The following is a 16,917-nucleotide window of genomic DNA, read 5'->3' on the forward strand; positions in this document are numbered from 1 at the left end:
CCAACCTTGGGAACTAAGATGTTGTGCTCCTTGTGCTGTTGTGTTGTACTGGCTCACTCACTTATACATTCGCTTGGCGGTAGAATATCTAATGTGTGGGCGGTACCTACCCTGACGGACTTGTAGAAAGCCCTACTACAAAGTAAATTAAATAATATAAGTTGTTAGTATACATTTCTAATTATTTTTAGGTCGCATTGTGCATCTGCAGGCTCACATACATCTCTGCGGGTACATTAACAAATGGCGCGAAGTTACTCCGCGACAACGAAAAGGATTCAGACTGCTCTACAAACAAGGCTGCACGTGCAAGGTGAGCGCAGTAGATCGTATTTTTAAAATATTTGTACCCATTAAAGAATTTATACAACCTGTATATGGTTTGCAGTCTATTAAAGTTTTTTTACTGCGACTTTTGAAAAAAAATACCGAAAATAAATGCTATGTATGTAGGAGTATTTAGCGTAGGTACATAAGTTCCAAATAGTCTTTGACTTGGTAAATGCAACTTTAAAAAAGGTACGAAATGTTTTTAAAATGATGCTTTTGAATTACTCTTCGTAGGAAATGCCAGCGTAAGCAAAACATCATGAATATAGTGACCGAACATAAAGTCACTGGTTTGATTTAATCCGGAATACAAAAATCCCAAACAATAAAAAGATTATAAGTGAAGATTTTATGATGATAAACCTATATTCTTATTTTAATAATCAATCGTAAATCATCAATCATAATGAAATAACATTCTATATTCAAACACGTAACGTAAAAATGTTTTACGTCATAATATTGCCAACGTAAACATGAATGCAGGCTAGGAATGCAAGAGCACACTGAGGACGTGTAAGTGACGATGATGCTCGACTTAAACGAAGCTAATTAGATTTAGCCAAGAGTAAATGCCGCAAATGTTATATCTTTAAACTTCATTTTACGTGTTTTTCATGTAAGCGAGTCACGTATTCCTTTCGTTTATAAAAGGTTTAAATAAAAGAAGGCCTTGTTCAGCCGTCTGCGTTGTCCACTTTACGTGCTTATATTATTTGATTTTAACTAAAGGCTTAGTGTTCGTCGGTTGAAACTTAAAACTAACATTAAGATTTCGGCCAAAACAAGGCGATTGCAATTATTTGAAAGTGTGTTTACATTTATTTTAATTGATATGTAGTTAATTAAGATATACAGCACATGTTTAAAGGATTTGATTATTATCGCTCAGGACTCAGATTTATTGCATATAAACAAAAAACAAATTAATTGACATTTAAAATTCCGCGTATAAATCGATCTAATTGAACTATGGTATTTGAAACTGAATACTTTTAATCATTTAGTGATAATTATATTCAGTTTTTTTACTGATTAATTCTCGATAAATATAATTTTGACAAAAAAATTAGCTCAGATAAACTTTCATATACATTTGTATTATCATAAATAATATTACTAACGTTCCTGTTTTAACATTAGTATGCGGAATTGTCACTTTTACAGGTACACGTAAACCGACGCAGTACGAAATCACCAAACACTTGTGTGGCGGGCTACGACGAATGCTACGAGCGACATGGTATCTGCCTTCATGACCGCGAACGACGCTGCCGTTGGACTAGGTAATATATACATATTTATTCTTCTGTACTTTTAACCGCTTTTATAACATTCGATTTAACAATTACAGTAAACAACTGTCATAAAAAGAATGATTAATTAAAAATAACACATATCTTGTTATTGCGTTTACAAATAGAGAATATATTATTATATTATCTCAGTATAGGTATATGTATATCCTATTTTTCAACTTTACTTGTTATAAAGTAAATTAAGTATACCTACTATGTTTTCGTAAAAGTTTTGCTATATTTGAAAAGAAAGTAAAGAATCAATAAGGATTCATTTATCATTTACTTAGGTTATGAAATAAATAAAAAATAATTCGGTATTAAAATAAAAAACCTTCTGGTTTTAAATTAAGGTCTAAATTAATTGATATCATACTCTAGCTTATTTCCAGGTTCAGAATAAGCACGATGTCGAAAACTTTATTAAAGGGCAGAATCCACGTACTTATCGATGTTAAAAATAGACACTTTGATGTTCCCTCCGGTACTTTGGTGGCTATGAATCAATACTTTACAATGGTTTACGTTTCAGGGCCCCGGCTCTCACAAGATGCCTGCAGAAACAACACTTCAACAGCACCATGACTTGATTCATCGAACGACTCGATCAAACGTAAACATTTAATTGTAACAAACATTTGTATATTTGACTCGACTCCATAGAAATTCCGGTTACCTTATACTGTTACTAATAATTTGTAGAAACGCGATGAGTTACTAAGCCAAAATCTTCATCCTAACAAGCCTCGTAGGTTCAGTCTTGTAATTGTGGTATTACGCGCAATAACTAAACATTTGTGTTGAATATATATAAATTACTCCCAAGATAGAGTAAAGGACTAACGTTCTGGCTAGTCACGGAGGTGTCTAACAATAGAACTAATACGAAATTTAGGCAGCAAGCGTGTGACTGTAATGCTTTATAAGATAGCGATGCGATTCGATTAAATTATGACTATATAAGACTTTAGTGACGAATTTACTGAGAATCATTACCAATTGTTGTTTTTTGAAAATATTTTGGCGGTTCGAAATTGTTGTTTTGTCACTTTGACAAAAGTAAATTTGACGTTATTTTGTATTATTTATTTAAGTTATATTTATATTTAAGTTAAATACTGTAAATTAACAAAAACTAGCGATGTAAGTAAATTACAATAAAGACTTGAAACCAAAAATATATTTATTTTTTGTACGCCTTTTGAAATTATATAGCAAAAGTATTTATTCGTCAAACCATCGAAGTACTAATTTTTACTGCATTAATTCTTACAATTAAAACTTACCATATCTGTGTGGTTATGATAGTAGGTCTGCTCAATAAGTGGAAAGTTTTCTCTGCCGAGACGCCGTTGCAACTGGAGCAAATGTCCGAACACCCAAGGCCGATCCTAGGCAGAAATAATAAGTTTATATTTTAATCAAATGTTTAAAAATATTAAATAATATGTCGAAACAAACCTTAAGTATAATTTTCAGCATTTCGTGTGAAACAGATGTTATAAGTATCACAAAAATAATCATTCGCATTAGAATATGAAAAACAAAACTCAAGGTAATTTATTCAGTAACACAACCCTTCTAGAAACTCATCTACATAACTATCCACTGGTTGTCGTTCTGACATTTTTAACTTCCCCCGGGGAGTCATGCAATTTATCACTATGTAAATTTGACTACTTTTTCTACTTTTAATAATATCAACTGCAACCATTAACGTGACTGATTTATGGCGAAACATCGTTTATTTTAGTCTTTCTGGTTATAAATATGGCTATTAACTTTTGAAAACATATAGTTTTCATATGTTAAATGAGAATATTATTAGCTATTGCAAGGTGTATAAAGTCAAATATATGTTTATAAATATACAATGATTATTTCAATCCAATTAACCTAACATGAATTGTATTTAAATAAGTAATACCTTATCAATAAAAATAGCATGAATTCATGATAAAGATAAACTTTGCTTATAGAAAAACGGAGCTAATCAATGTCTATATCCGAAGCTATTTTACAGTACATACTTAAGAACGCGTATTATAGAGACACAAAAAACATTGACGTCGGTTGGCAAATTTCCGTTTAAATGACATTTTTCCTAATCCATTCTTGGGTAATACTAACGACATGTGTGTTCTCTTTCTTTATACTTCACAAGGCAGATAAAACTATATTTTGCTGAGAGTTAGAAAAAATATTTTTGCCATAAATAATAAAAACTGAAGTACAGTATGTGTAAAAATGTATTATTACTAGATAAGTATATATTTCTGTATCATAAATAGATAAGTTATGATGCGTAATATACATATAATACAAAATATAGTTCTTTCAGTAGGTAATAATGTTTCTTTACTGACGGTAATTTGATACAAATCTAATTTAATCTGCTTGGAAACGATTAATCTTTCGCGTGTCGTCTCTTTTATACATAACATTCTTAGAATAGTTTCTGCTTAATTAGCGTATATACACGCCATAAAAGAAACGAAATTATATATTTTTTTCTAAATTAATGAAGTACACACAGAAAGGTAATTACCTGGAAATGATAGATGGAATTAAGGCTGTTAATAGAAGGCACTCCGCCGAACTTCAGACCTAGTAGCAGTGCTCGGTGGTCAGCGCCAGCGTCGCGGACGTTCTGCCGCACCAGCACGAAGTCTGGCCTGTTTAAGTATTAAATGTAAAATATATATATTGTTACCATAAAATATAATTTTATGCATAAAGAAGTGATACCTATAAAACCGAATCAATGGTATTACACACCTACAAAGACGAAAAAAAAATTGATTATTTAAGACATTTATTTACATTAAGAACTAAGAAAAATGCAAAATACATGACTCGATGACTGTATTTATCTTGCTTAAATTTCATTAAAAAAAAAAATTATTTTAACAAACTGTAGTTTATTATTTATTTATGGAAAATTGGTCACCAAAAGGTAAATTGTCACCACTGCCCATTGGTTGTTGCCGTGTGCAACCATTTTAACCATTCCTTACAATGCGCCACCAACTTTGGGAACTTCGATTTTATGTCCTTTGTGCCTGTTACTTGTATGTAGAGTTTGTGTTTAATTGAATATACCTTCCTAGGCGACCTTGCACAAAAGCCTCCCACAGGTTAGATTTGTTGGTATTATACAAATATATCAATAAAAAAAAAACATCACAACAAATATTTTATTTCTGGACTTTACATTTTATATTTAGAGACAAGTGTTACGCAAACAATCGAAGTTGATAATATTATGACATTTATATCAATGTACACATACTTACTTAAAGCAACGAGTTACTTTAGTTCCGCTGCGGTAGACCGCCATAGACACATTTGCTCCATCGGAACTCGCCGTCACAGACAATTCCTAGGGAAATAATTGCATTTAGCCATTTATTATATTTTAAAAAGTATTACTAGATTACCTAGAAAAAGTAACAGCGATTTTGAATAACCTAACAACTAGACTTAGTAGGTTACACAATAAGCATTGACTAAATATACATTTCAAAATTAAAGAATACTACAAATGTCTATTTTCTCGTGTAACAAAGAGGCAATGTTAAAAGTTAAAAGAGTCGAGACCGAACTTATGAATTTCTTTCTTTGATATTTATGTACGAGTATAATAATATATTTCGGCCTATTAACCGTTCGATCACAAATTGTATACCGACAATTATATTTAGACAACAAGCTCTTAAAGAAGGCTTCAAGGATATTATTATGACTAATAATTTGATTTAAATTAACTTTTATGTCATAACAACAGATTAAAACTTTCTTTAATTTGAAGTCGATCCTCAAATTTATCTTATATTTTGCAGCAAGAAAATCTGGAAAATGTGCATAATCTAAAGAATGGCAAATACTGCAATCCATGTAGTAATTTCAAACCAAATTAATATTATCAAATTTGTTAAAAGCCTAACTTAAAATAAAATAATTCAATTCACATTTATGCAAATTAATTGAATATTAATCTATAACAGTATACTATAAATAATACATTAAATTGGCCACAATGAGTCACAATTCAAATTGACCCAATAAGTCGGCGACTATTTAATGATCTAAAATTTGCTGGCTTACAGGCTAACGCTCAGTAGTTTTGAAATTAATTTAACATAACTTTGATGTAAATATTCGTAAGGGCTCATTCAACTCAGTTGTTAAATGAGCGACATGCGAGCAATCATTGTAATGGTTGCGAGGATTATTCGTGATTAATTGATTCCATTTTAACGTTTTACGATGTAAGTAATTACTCAACGATAGTGAGATTATAGTTGAGCTTAAAAATAGTAGTTTTCAGTTCACGTTTAATTTATTTTATGTTGTTTTAATATAGAATATAAATAATTATTAAATATTAATTTATTAACATAAGAATTAATAACATTAAGTTCTTAAATATATACAAATATGAATTAAAAATAGTTATTGTATAAATCTTGACCGCGTGGAATAGGAATTTATTTATTTATTTATGTATAGTAATTTATTTTAATCCCAAGATAAAAACCAAAAAGTAACATCTTCTACCAATTTTATCAATGATCATGCTTATGTTAAAACAAGTAACTTTAACTTCTAATTGATCAACAAATTGAATTCCTTGTTTTTATTACATTTGAATTATGGATCTAAGTAAGTAAATCTATATATTTTTTGTTATAGATATTTACTTATATTCAATTTTCGCGTTAGTATGTGTGACCTACTTCCAGACGGCAACCGTTCTATGCTGAAATCATACACAGACTTTTGGTGAAGGTGACATTTAACTAGTACATATACTACATTTTAGTCGTTTTGGCACGGATATAAAATGAACTTATTATTTAAAACAACTTGTTGGACTATAATGTAACTATATAATATATTGTTAAATACAAGAGTAATACTCAGTAGGTAACCAATATATTAACTTCGCTGGGGATTTATGATATTTGGTTTGCTTCAAGTAGTTCAAATCATTAGAACTTCGCAGTCGAGATTTTTATATTAAGTATATATTTTTAGATGTGTTTATTGAAATATATTACATCAGTAAAACTACAATAAAAATCTATTACTATATAAGTATGAATACTGTGCACGATAACAATTAAAATGTTTTTCCCATCTTTATAAACATAAAAATGTTACTAGGACTAATCTATTAAAAAAGATAGAAATCACGGATTTTCTGTAGGTATTCCTACATTCAATCGAATATTAATTGAATGTATCTCGTATTATTAATAATAAGTAAATATTAAAACTAATTCATTAAGGCAAACGTTGTCAGCATTCGAAACATTCAACAGATATTTTAACTCTTGAATACAAATCATTACAACTGTAGACATACTTATACAACATTTAATATAACTATATTTTACCATATAACCTACTGGAAGTTTAAAAAAAACGAATTAAATTTATGTCACAGTCTGGGAAGAAATTTAGAAGTTAGGAAGCAAACGAGTATTACGAGATGGACTTTGGTTTTTATTACTAAAAGATAAAAAGTTTAAAATTATTAAACACTATTATCTACTTGTTGGGTTTCATTTCCGACAATACAGAGTAAAAATAGACGTAATGTCGTATAAAGTAATCGATTAGTCACTAATAACAGCATGACGCATAATCGGGACATTATAAAGAGTATTCTCTGTTAAACATTGTATTAACTGTAATTAACTCAAATCAACAACATTTGTACGGCATAATTTAAAAATATTCTGTTTATTTAAAGAATTTCAATTGAGTAGATGATTAAATATTTGCATTATAATATATTTTATTTAATAATACTGTTAATCGAAGCAAAATGAGCGTATGAATAATAAATGTGTTCTTCTTATTATATGATGTTCTTGCCAACCGTGCAGGTAATATGCAAGTGTGAACGTCATCACAGGTGCACTCTCTGTTTCCTGCTAACTTCGAAATGAATTGCTGCTACTCAGGTATCTCGGCAGAAAACCCTAATAATTGGCCTGAACCCAGGACCTCGGCGATTGCAGCCTTATAACATAGCTACAAGACCACTCTATGATAGCCAATAGGCAAGAAAAGGCAGTCTGCTTATGAATATAACGTTGTACGTAATACGTTACGTTAGTTTTTCTATTACATGCTTATTACTTACACGGAATTCAGCCTGTTCCACGCGGATATCCCACTCGCCAGGCAAGCGGCGCCCGCGGAAATACTTTGACCAATCGGTATTTTGATCGTCAACGACTAGTAGCGTGACACACCGGTCGCGGTTATAGCCGCGGCCAACCGAAGCTACAGATGTCACGCTTCCTATTTAAAAAGTAATCAATTTAGTAATGATTTTTGGTATTGATATCACCCAAAAGTGTGATTAATTCTAAAAGCCTTTACGACTTGTAGCGACTAATGGAATAATGATTAATCAGCAGACCTATATATAAACCGACACAATTACAAGAAATTACGAAAAAAAAACCATTTTTATTTTCATTGTAAATTTATAACACGTAAGGTTATTAGTCGGCATTATGTATAAAATGCTAGTATTAAATAAGTAAATGCTGTGGTACACTTTACCTAACAAATTAGCTCCTTGATCACGTGCAGCGCCTGTAAGCGACTGCACGCGCTGCAGTAGTGACTCCCTTGACTTGGCCGGGGAAGATGGTGCGGATGTGCCTCGCGATCCGCCGCGAAGATTTAAGGAGAGATCACCGCCAGAACCGGCGCTAGCACCAGCGCTACCGGCGCTTGGAGCTGGTGGTGCTGACCCGCTGCCCATACTGCCGCCCGTGGCTAAATAATCATATTTTTAATGCCAAAAATAAAAATAAAATCTTTTTTTAAAGCGAATGCACTTTAATGCACTATCTAAAATAAAATGAAAAAATTGCCACAAGTATAAGAGGTTATTTAGATGTATAAAACGTAATAATTTTATACTTTCAGTTATTGTTTTTTTTCAAATGGTTTATATCAAATAGTAAAATTGTCCTTACCCTGGGAGGCCGGCCTCTGATTCTGCGGCTTGGGCTGGCTAGTGGTGGCCGGTCGGCCGGTGTAAGGATCCACCTCGCCTTCATCGCACTCGGACTGCAGGTCTCCCGAACTGAATCTGCGCAACGCCTCCGCTGAGCTACGCACCACCGCCGGGACAGGGACACGCGGGGAAACGAAACCGACACACACAATGTAGCCACCCACGCCCTCTCCATTGTAATCAATACTATCTAATATTTGTTAAACTCTCGATTAAATGATTCATTTAATAAAATTACGATTATTACGATATTAAAATCTTGAAATTTTTATCTTTATAAATCTTTAATAAGGTCTGTTGCCAAATGTTTGTTTATAAGCAACACGTAGTTTTGTTTTCAAAATTATATTTAAACAATTTGACCAATTAAAGCAAATGCAAACAAATGTGAAAATAGCTGAAATTATGTACGCGCCCTAATCGATTTATTCCACACAGCTTACCTGTTCTAAAAAGCACATGGAATAACAACATCGACGAGGGAATTAAGCACCATGCACGGATGATGATTTTTTTTTAATATATTTTTTTCTATATTATCACACAGACCTAGGGTAAACCATTGAGAGCTGATGAGTGCTACACGGTACGCGGCAAAGGGATGTGAAAGGTATTTCTCATAACTAAAGAGAAATCAAAGTTCGTTTATTTCCTTGGGACGCAACAATGACAACAAAATTTCTGCATTTCTGAATTCAGTGTTTATATAAATATATATAGCTCTAAAGAACAGAAAAAACTGGATAATAATAAACTTTAATTTCTCAATAGTTATTTCGGTTGAGGTATCAATAGGATCTAAGTGGAAAGTGAAAGCATTATCAAGCGTGCGATACACTTGATAATTCAGCAATTAAATATGACAATATATAGCCAATTCATATTATTTCTAAATCGAAAATAAATTTAATCTTTTAAAGTAAAATATTTTTAACATAAATAATTTAGAAAATAATATATTTATTTGGTATAACAATATTTGATATTCCATGAACAATACGACATAAAAATGGATTAAAATAGGTTTCACAAATGGTCACCATACATTAAAATGCAATTACATTAATAATCAAAGGAAACGAAGTATTTATTATAAGAAAAAATGAAAAAAGAATCGTTAAACATAGCTGAGTTTCAAACAAAAGACGTGCAGATGACCCGAAGGAGTCATTTTCAAAGGGCGCAAGTTATAAACTCGTCTTATTAAGATTTATGTAAAATTGCTTTAAGGCTTTTCGAAGTGTTCTCTGTAATATGCGCTGACGAAATAAATGGCTCCCCGGGTGATACCGAGATTTGTTTTGTTAACATAAAACTTACCTTCTTTTCAGGTAATTGACATTGGAAGTAAATGAATTTCGGAAGCTTGAGAAAGACAGGGTTGCTGTGGTCGCGGCCTGCGGGCCACAGATTCCAGGGCACCCTGAACGATCTATTTTGACCGCTCCTAGTACAATATAAAATATTTTAATTGGCATATTTATAATGTATATTATTTGTATATAGAATTAGACAAAACATTGACAGTTATCAATATTTCATGTATAGATTTTTAAACACGTAAATATATATTTTTTTTAATATCGTGTATAAGCTCTAGTTATTTGTTAACTTACTTGCAACACCTGCAAAATCAAGACATCGAACTTTGACGGTAAACAAGACTATTCTGCAAGACACTCGCAACTTACTTGAACTAAGTTTATTTATACTTTACAACGACACGAAACGTGACAATTGTTTTGACTAAATATTAAAAGCTTAAGGATATAGATACTTATTACTGCATTTTCTATTCATGAATCAATGTTATACAGCGTAAGACACTTACGCCAATTAATCCCCTTATATATGTGTCATTTGCGAGATAATCTGGGCTCACTTGACATTCAACAAAACATGATGTATCTTCTCGAATTCAATATATTTAGGCTTTATGTAAAAATACTTATACAAGGAAGATACATTTTTTGATACATAAGGACACGCTTTGGCTAAGTCAAGCGTTACTTTGTCTACGTTTTAAATGTAGTATTTGTAAAGGAAATTCAGTAGAGTGTACTATAAACATACCTCGGGATGTTCACCCGCAAGTGCAGAAGTCAATAGTATCGGAACAAATAGCGAACCCGTGGCCGAGGATGGGACGGAGGATCTGCCAACAAGACACATTTATTTCGTTATTGATTTTGTTCCCTCTTACTGCAAAAGTACTTTAATCACTTTTAACCTGGAAATTTTTAGTGAATATTACTTAAAACAATTAACAATATTTGAACCATCGCTACATATAACACACCTTTATAAAATAACCTTCAATGTCTCTATTAAACAATCCATGTTTAATTTAATATCAGATGTTACATCTTGTAATAATTTTTGGTTTACCATTTTTAATAATAAACCTTATGTAACACGAAAGCGTTAATATTTCGGGAAAAGCTTGCGTGACTTGAAATTCTTAGCAAATTGAACGATGTTGGATATTATTTTTTTATTTCAAAGTTGACTACTTGATTTACTGTAGACACGAAATTATTCAAGTAATATTTCATTTGTAAATTGATAGAGTTCGGGCTTATATATTATGAGAAAATATAAATAAAAAATTGGCCAAATTCGTCCCAACATTTTAGAATTACGAGCTGATACTTCTTATACGTAGTCATGAGTAAGATGTGTCCCATGTGGCCTAATTGAGCCAGTGTAGGCCTGGTGTCACATTTCAAACCGGAACAAACCAATACAACACATTGATAGAATAAATAATCAGTGCACTGTACCCACACAAATAGGCCTAAGCAAAGCATATAACCTCGGGTGCAATTTGGTGTATCTACATTATTTTTTCCGTATTCGACACTCTAAAAGAAAAAAGAAAATATTTCATTCATTATGCAGTTATATAACATTAAAAAAGTACAAAAGCCAAGTTAAAGGAATACTTATCAGTTTTTCTTTACGCAATTAGACGAGTATGAAGTTTATTTGAATTTGATTTTTCTATATCATCATTGTACTCAAAATATGTACCTATATATAATATAGAACAGGAAAACTTGTCAGAGTTTCTATGTTTTAAAAGTGGGAAATAAAAAATATGATGTCATAAAAATAAGGATAACTAGGCCAAATTACCCTCGTGGCGGAAAACTGAAAGCTGAAATACGATTATTGCAAACGATAGGATAGTACAAGAACATCCACAAGCACAGATTAATTCTCATAGTCCGACTTCAAAGGGACAACAGACTCAAATAAAGGAACGGCTTTAGTGCTTTTCGACACACAAGGAACTCCTACACAGAAAAACTCAATATTTTAATTTGTCTAAACTCTGAATAATTCCAGAAATAGACCAGTCATTCGATAAAACTAAACAAATATAAGTCAACCACGTTTATGTATTAACGATTGATTTTAAAACTTAACTTTAAAATCAAGACACATTTGTGACAATTTTTGAATGATTCCTTATATTATAATTGTCAACGTGTCTGCTTTTAATTCGATTGTCCCAGTATACTTTTGGCCAGAAGCCAACGACCCGAATATCCGCTCCACCCTCACAAAGCTTCCTTCAGCCCCGTTGACTTCCATTCTCGAGTTCATGCTTACCCTAAATACACACATACCGCAGTAAAAGTGATAAACAAGAACTAAAGTTTTACAAATAGGTTTACTGTATACATTAAAGCGGTATGTCAAACTTAACAAAATGCAAACTGCGTGAGAACATACAAAAGATATTATATATAGAAGAGTCTTAATGTCTTTTTATATCTCAACATATTTAAATAAGGTATTAGGCACTCGAAAAAATGTTTTATAAAAGGAATAAAAATACAATGTTAGGGATGTGTTACAAAATGTATATTTATTTCTTTTTATACAAATGCTACACTAATTTACTACAACTTGGATTACTACAATCCTGACTAATATTGTGTGGCGATAGAATATGTGATGAATGGGTGGTATACCCAGGCGGGCTTGCACAAAACACAACTACAAAGTATATTCAACTAAGAATTAAACTAGGGATGACATGAACGGCAGCGAAAAGCACTTTGTAACAACCCTAATTCAATGAGATACGCGAACGTTATTGTGATAAATTGAATATAGTTATTTATAAGTAACAATATAGAGCAAAAAAAAAAACTGTATGTGCGTGTTATAAGTATATTTATTTTTTAACATACTCATAAAAACTTAAATTTTGCGAAAGACGTTGCTCATTGCCTGCCCATTGACTTTCGTACTCAAGCTGACTCTTGGCCTCAATCTATTCATGGGATGATAGAATTACTTTTTAAGATCGACTCAACATAATTTACTAATATAATAATAAGATCAGTAACTTTCGTTTGTTTATTCAAGATACGCAAAAACTACTGACCGGTATAAATGGAAATTAATATATTAGTTTAGTTTGTAGTTTTTGAAATGAGATAAGCTCGATTTTTTTTATAAATCATAACTGTTTTTAGCTATAGTTTATTTTATCAACTATCAACTCTTTTAAAACTGCAACAGACATACGAATAAACTGTATACGATCTAACGTAATCGATCATTTTTTGTCAAAACACTTTATTTGTCATACAGAATGAATACATACAAAATTAAATGAGGTATTGTATTAAAAGCGGTTACGGTTAATTAAAATTACCATTTACACTTATTTGAAACAGTATTTATTTTAGAGATTTTAAGTTATTTGAAAAAACACTAAAGAAAAAAGTCTTGGGAGTTAATTCATAATTATACATGACAAACCATGTTTGGAGTACTTTTAATAATTTATTTATATTTAATTATTGAATTGAATACCTTATTTAATAACATTATTTTGATATAAGATTTACAAACAAAATAAATATAAAAGCATCTTGCGGTATTTTATAATAGAAAAGAATAGCTCAGGAAAGATTTGTCTACATATAAAATTAAAACGTTTTGCCTGAAAAAGAATAATTATTTTATGAATTTCGAAACTCATACTCGGTTATTTGCTTTTACTCCGAAACGTGCTATGGTGCCAGCAATTTAGTTCACGTTAGCGTTGGAAATAAGATGCAATTTTTTAATGCTTCCTGGAACGTTTTCCAGTTTCCATTTAAAAAGCGAAGAAATATTATTTTAGAGTAATTTGTTGTTTTATTTTCATTAAATTATTAGTAATTATATGATTTATAAAATACATTAATTATTTAAAAATGATAAGTTTCTTGTCAGTTATAATTGAATCAATAGAATGTACTTTAGTATTAAACTTACAAAATTTTTATTTATACTATTTGAATCATTCGTTTATTTAAGCCCATAATATTTGTTTTACGTAAACGCATTTAATAGCCTTGTTAACAAAACCAATAAATATTCAAAGGTTCTAAACTATGTTCCGCTGGTCGACAAACAGCGCCAGTCATCTTCTGGAGTTCTGCCAACTCGGCGACGAGGGAATCGATGAATTGAGGGTGGAAGTCAAAGAAGTGTCGAAAAGGTATACACTATACACAATATATATTTTTTAAGTAATAATGTTGTTACTAAATTTTATTGCTTTATGTATTTAATTCTAAATAAAAATAAAACTAAAAACAGTATAAATCTATTGTTATCTTATTTACCTCTAATTACTAAGCTAAAGATTTCTAAAGTTAGGTAATTATACGGAAATACAACTGTGCTTGTCGTATTCCACACATGTTCAAATCGTAAGGACGTTAAAGTAATAAATATTCAGTGGTTCTAAACTACACCGCTGTGTTTGACAAACAGCGCCCCAAATATTCTGGAGTCCTGCCAATTCCATGCCATTTTTCAACGGGAGAATCGATCTCACTAGGAGTGTCAAAAATGCGACACACAGTTATCAGTTTTATTATTCATATGTGTAATAATTTAATAAAAATAGTAGCTAAAGTACTTTAATAACTATGCTTGATTTAATGTATTGTTAATATGAGAGTGTACGTGCATGCATAGGTATTTTTTTTATTTAGATGTAGTAGTGTTAACGTAACGTAACGTAACGTAGATTGTTACTAGTTAGATAAATCAATATAATATAGAAAGCTTAGTGTACCTGCGACTTAAATTATGACTATATTTATACTTAGGTATTATAATAATAATATATATTGCGTTAGATTTGAGAAATCGTTATGATTATAATTGTGTCCCAAATCAAATTTGACTCTAACAATGGTCAACAGTAACATCAAGAGAATACCGCCCAACTTAATCGAGCTTTGATGTAATACAACTCCCACGAGAATAACTTCGTATTTAATACAGAATAAAAAGAAATCATGAATGAAAAACGAAATCGATAATGCGACCTCATTCATTACTATTTTTTCAAATAATTTACTAAAAGTATTTTTCGTAGTTCCAAGTTGAAACATAAATTACATGTAACATTTATCACTTTCCGAACAGTCGACTAAGCACCTACCGTCTGGGGGTTGAAAATTACTCCAACATTCCAGATATATTATTTAAAACAAAAACCCTCACGTCGTCGTAAAAATAAACGGCAAGCCATCCCATTGTTCATATTCTCATATTTTCAAATGGAAAATATATTAAAAGTCCATTGAAATTATTCTTTAATATTTGAAACAAAATATACATTTATCACTTTTATCAAATAAAGTATATTCTTATAATTATACGTTTTAATTAATTTTAAAATATAGTTATTCATTAAAAGTGGCTACGATATGTTTAATTTAAGTATGTACGTCATGATAATTATGTCGCTAGTAAAAATAAATAAGGCAATCATGATAAATTAATATGTGAATAAAATAAATAAATTGTTACTTATTATATATATTGCTATATATATTATTCAATTATAAACAACTTATTATTATTTAAAATGATTTGTTATAATTGGGTCAGTCGAATTTATCGAGTATTACGAAATAATCGGAGTACGATAAAACATTATTTAAATTAAATAATTTTTATCTTTTTTTATTTGAAATGACCGATATTTCACATACTTGTACTTCTTCCCCGCCCTATATACCCATTTAAACTTTACCACGCTCCCATAAAACACAAGAATCATAGCCATTTGTAGGTTTTCTACAAGTTCAGTCAACGGATCAAATGTTTAGATAAGAATGATATATTTTTTAATTGGATCTATTATATGAAGGTTATACTTACATATTGCAAGGTAAATCCGATAGCGTAGAGAATCGGCTTACGGAGCACTGGTTGCGCTTTAACGGGTAGGAAAATGAATGTAAATGGGGGTGCCTTCCAAGAGACTGAAGTGAAAATCGGCGGGACGGCGCACGCCAAACATATTATTGATTAAGGGCGGCAACGTGCCTAGCGACTGTACCGCCATCTATAATCGCCGCGCTTACGAGGAACTAAACAAAAAAGTTACTCTATGTTGCATTGAGATGGCGCAGAACGACGGAATAGACAATAGTTTGAGATAATATTGTTCAACAGACTATTTTTGATGTTATTCATAAACCAATGTGACAGACATTTATCTACAAATAATTTAGACAAATCATAATTATATCTTAATTGTGTTACACAAATATCATGAGCGTTTAAATAATACCTTGTCTCTTTGTATGCTAAATAGCTCATTTAAAAATCGTAGCCTTTTATAACCGTGGGTTTGCTTCCCCTTACATTTGAATATGCAAACGGCATTCCTGCGACCTCGTGATTCCTTATTCACAATTTTAATTTGTCCTAACTGATTTGTAGCAGCGTTCTGGACTCGTTGATATCTTTTATGAACAAATGAATTATTATAGGTACTGAAGATGTTATATAAATTTATTGTTTTTTAACACAACTTGTATTTAATCTAACCTAATTTTATTTATGTATAGGACAGATATCATTTTTGAGGTTCAGAAAAGAATATTTAAGAAATCTATTTCGTTGAAAAAAATTTAAAAGGGCATTGCAATGTCAGTAGCAACCGGTATAATAAGAATAAAACTTTTTGGGGGAAGATTAGCGGGTACCGTACCTGTATGTTTGCAAGTGTGCGAATGGTGTACATCACACAGGTTAGAGGTGCGCCTGTGGGTGTGTGTCGTAACGCCTGCCCGCACGCCGACGCAACATTGCATATACGACTCTTGTTCACAGTAGAGTTTTTTATTCATAAATATAAATAATTTTATGCTCTATAAATAAATGTATACAAAAGTAACATTTTCACCGTTTTAATTTTCACAA

At 31.1% G+C, this 16,917-nt stretch overlaps 3 protein-coding genes across 3 annotated transcripts in view; 1 reads left to right on the forward strand and 2 right to left on the reverse strand.

The window, feature by feature from the left end:
- The window catches only part of LOC113393603 (tissue inhibitor of metalloproteinase), a 37,500-nt gene extending 34,694 nt beyond the window's left edge, over positions 1 to 2,806 (forward strand). Inside the window, exons 5-7 of the mRNA XM_026630583.2 lie at positions 192 to 313; positions 1,498 to 1,616; positions 2,161 to 2,806. Of these exons, the coding sequence (XP_026486368.1) occupies positions 192 to 313; positions 1,498 to 1,616; positions 2,161 to 2,218 (299 nt within the window). The 3' untranslated portion in view covers positions 2,219 to 2,806. The remainder of the gene's footprint in view (positions 1 to 191; positions 314 to 1,497; positions 1,617 to 2,160) is intronic.
- The window catches only part of LOC113393600 (synapsin), a 60,960-nt gene extending 44,952 nt beyond the window's left edge, over positions 1 to 16,008 (reverse strand). The window contains exons 1-9 of the mRNA XM_026630576.2: positions 15,868 to 16,008; positions 10,750 to 10,831; positions 9,997 to 10,123; positions 8,636 to 8,772; positions 8,214 to 8,432; positions 7,786 to 7,946; positions 4,925 to 5,010; positions 4,177 to 4,303; positions 2,915 to 3,019 (exon numbers count right to left, since the gene is read on the reverse strand). Of these exons, the coding sequence (XP_026486361.1) occupies positions 2,915 to 3,019; positions 4,177 to 4,303; positions 4,925 to 5,010; positions 7,786 to 7,946; positions 8,214 to 8,418 (684 nt within the window). The 5' untranslated portion in view covers positions 8,419 to 8,432; positions 8,636 to 8,772; positions 9,997 to 10,123; positions 10,750 to 10,831; positions 15,868 to 16,008. The remainder of the gene's footprint in view (positions 1 to 2,914; positions 3,020 to 4,176; positions 4,304 to 4,924; positions 5,011 to 7,785; positions 7,947 to 8,213; positions 8,433 to 8,635; positions 8,773 to 9,996; positions 10,124 to 10,749; positions 10,832 to 15,867) is intronic.
- The window catches only part of LOC113393218 (peptidyl-prolyl cis-trans isomerase G-like), a 149,292-nt gene that overhangs the window by 101,938 nt on the left and 30,437 nt on the right, over positions 1 to 16,917 (reverse strand). The window lies entirely within an intron of this gene.

The sequence above is a fragment of the Vanessa tameamea genome, chromosome 6 (assembly GCF_037043105.1).
Source record: "Vanessa tameamea isolate UH-Manoa-2023 chromosome 6, ilVanTame1 primary haplotype, whole genome shotgun sequence".
In the NCBI taxonomy this organism is placed as follows: domain Eukaryota; kingdom Metazoa; phylum Arthropoda; class Insecta; order Lepidoptera; family Nymphalidae; genus Vanessa; species Vanessa tameamea.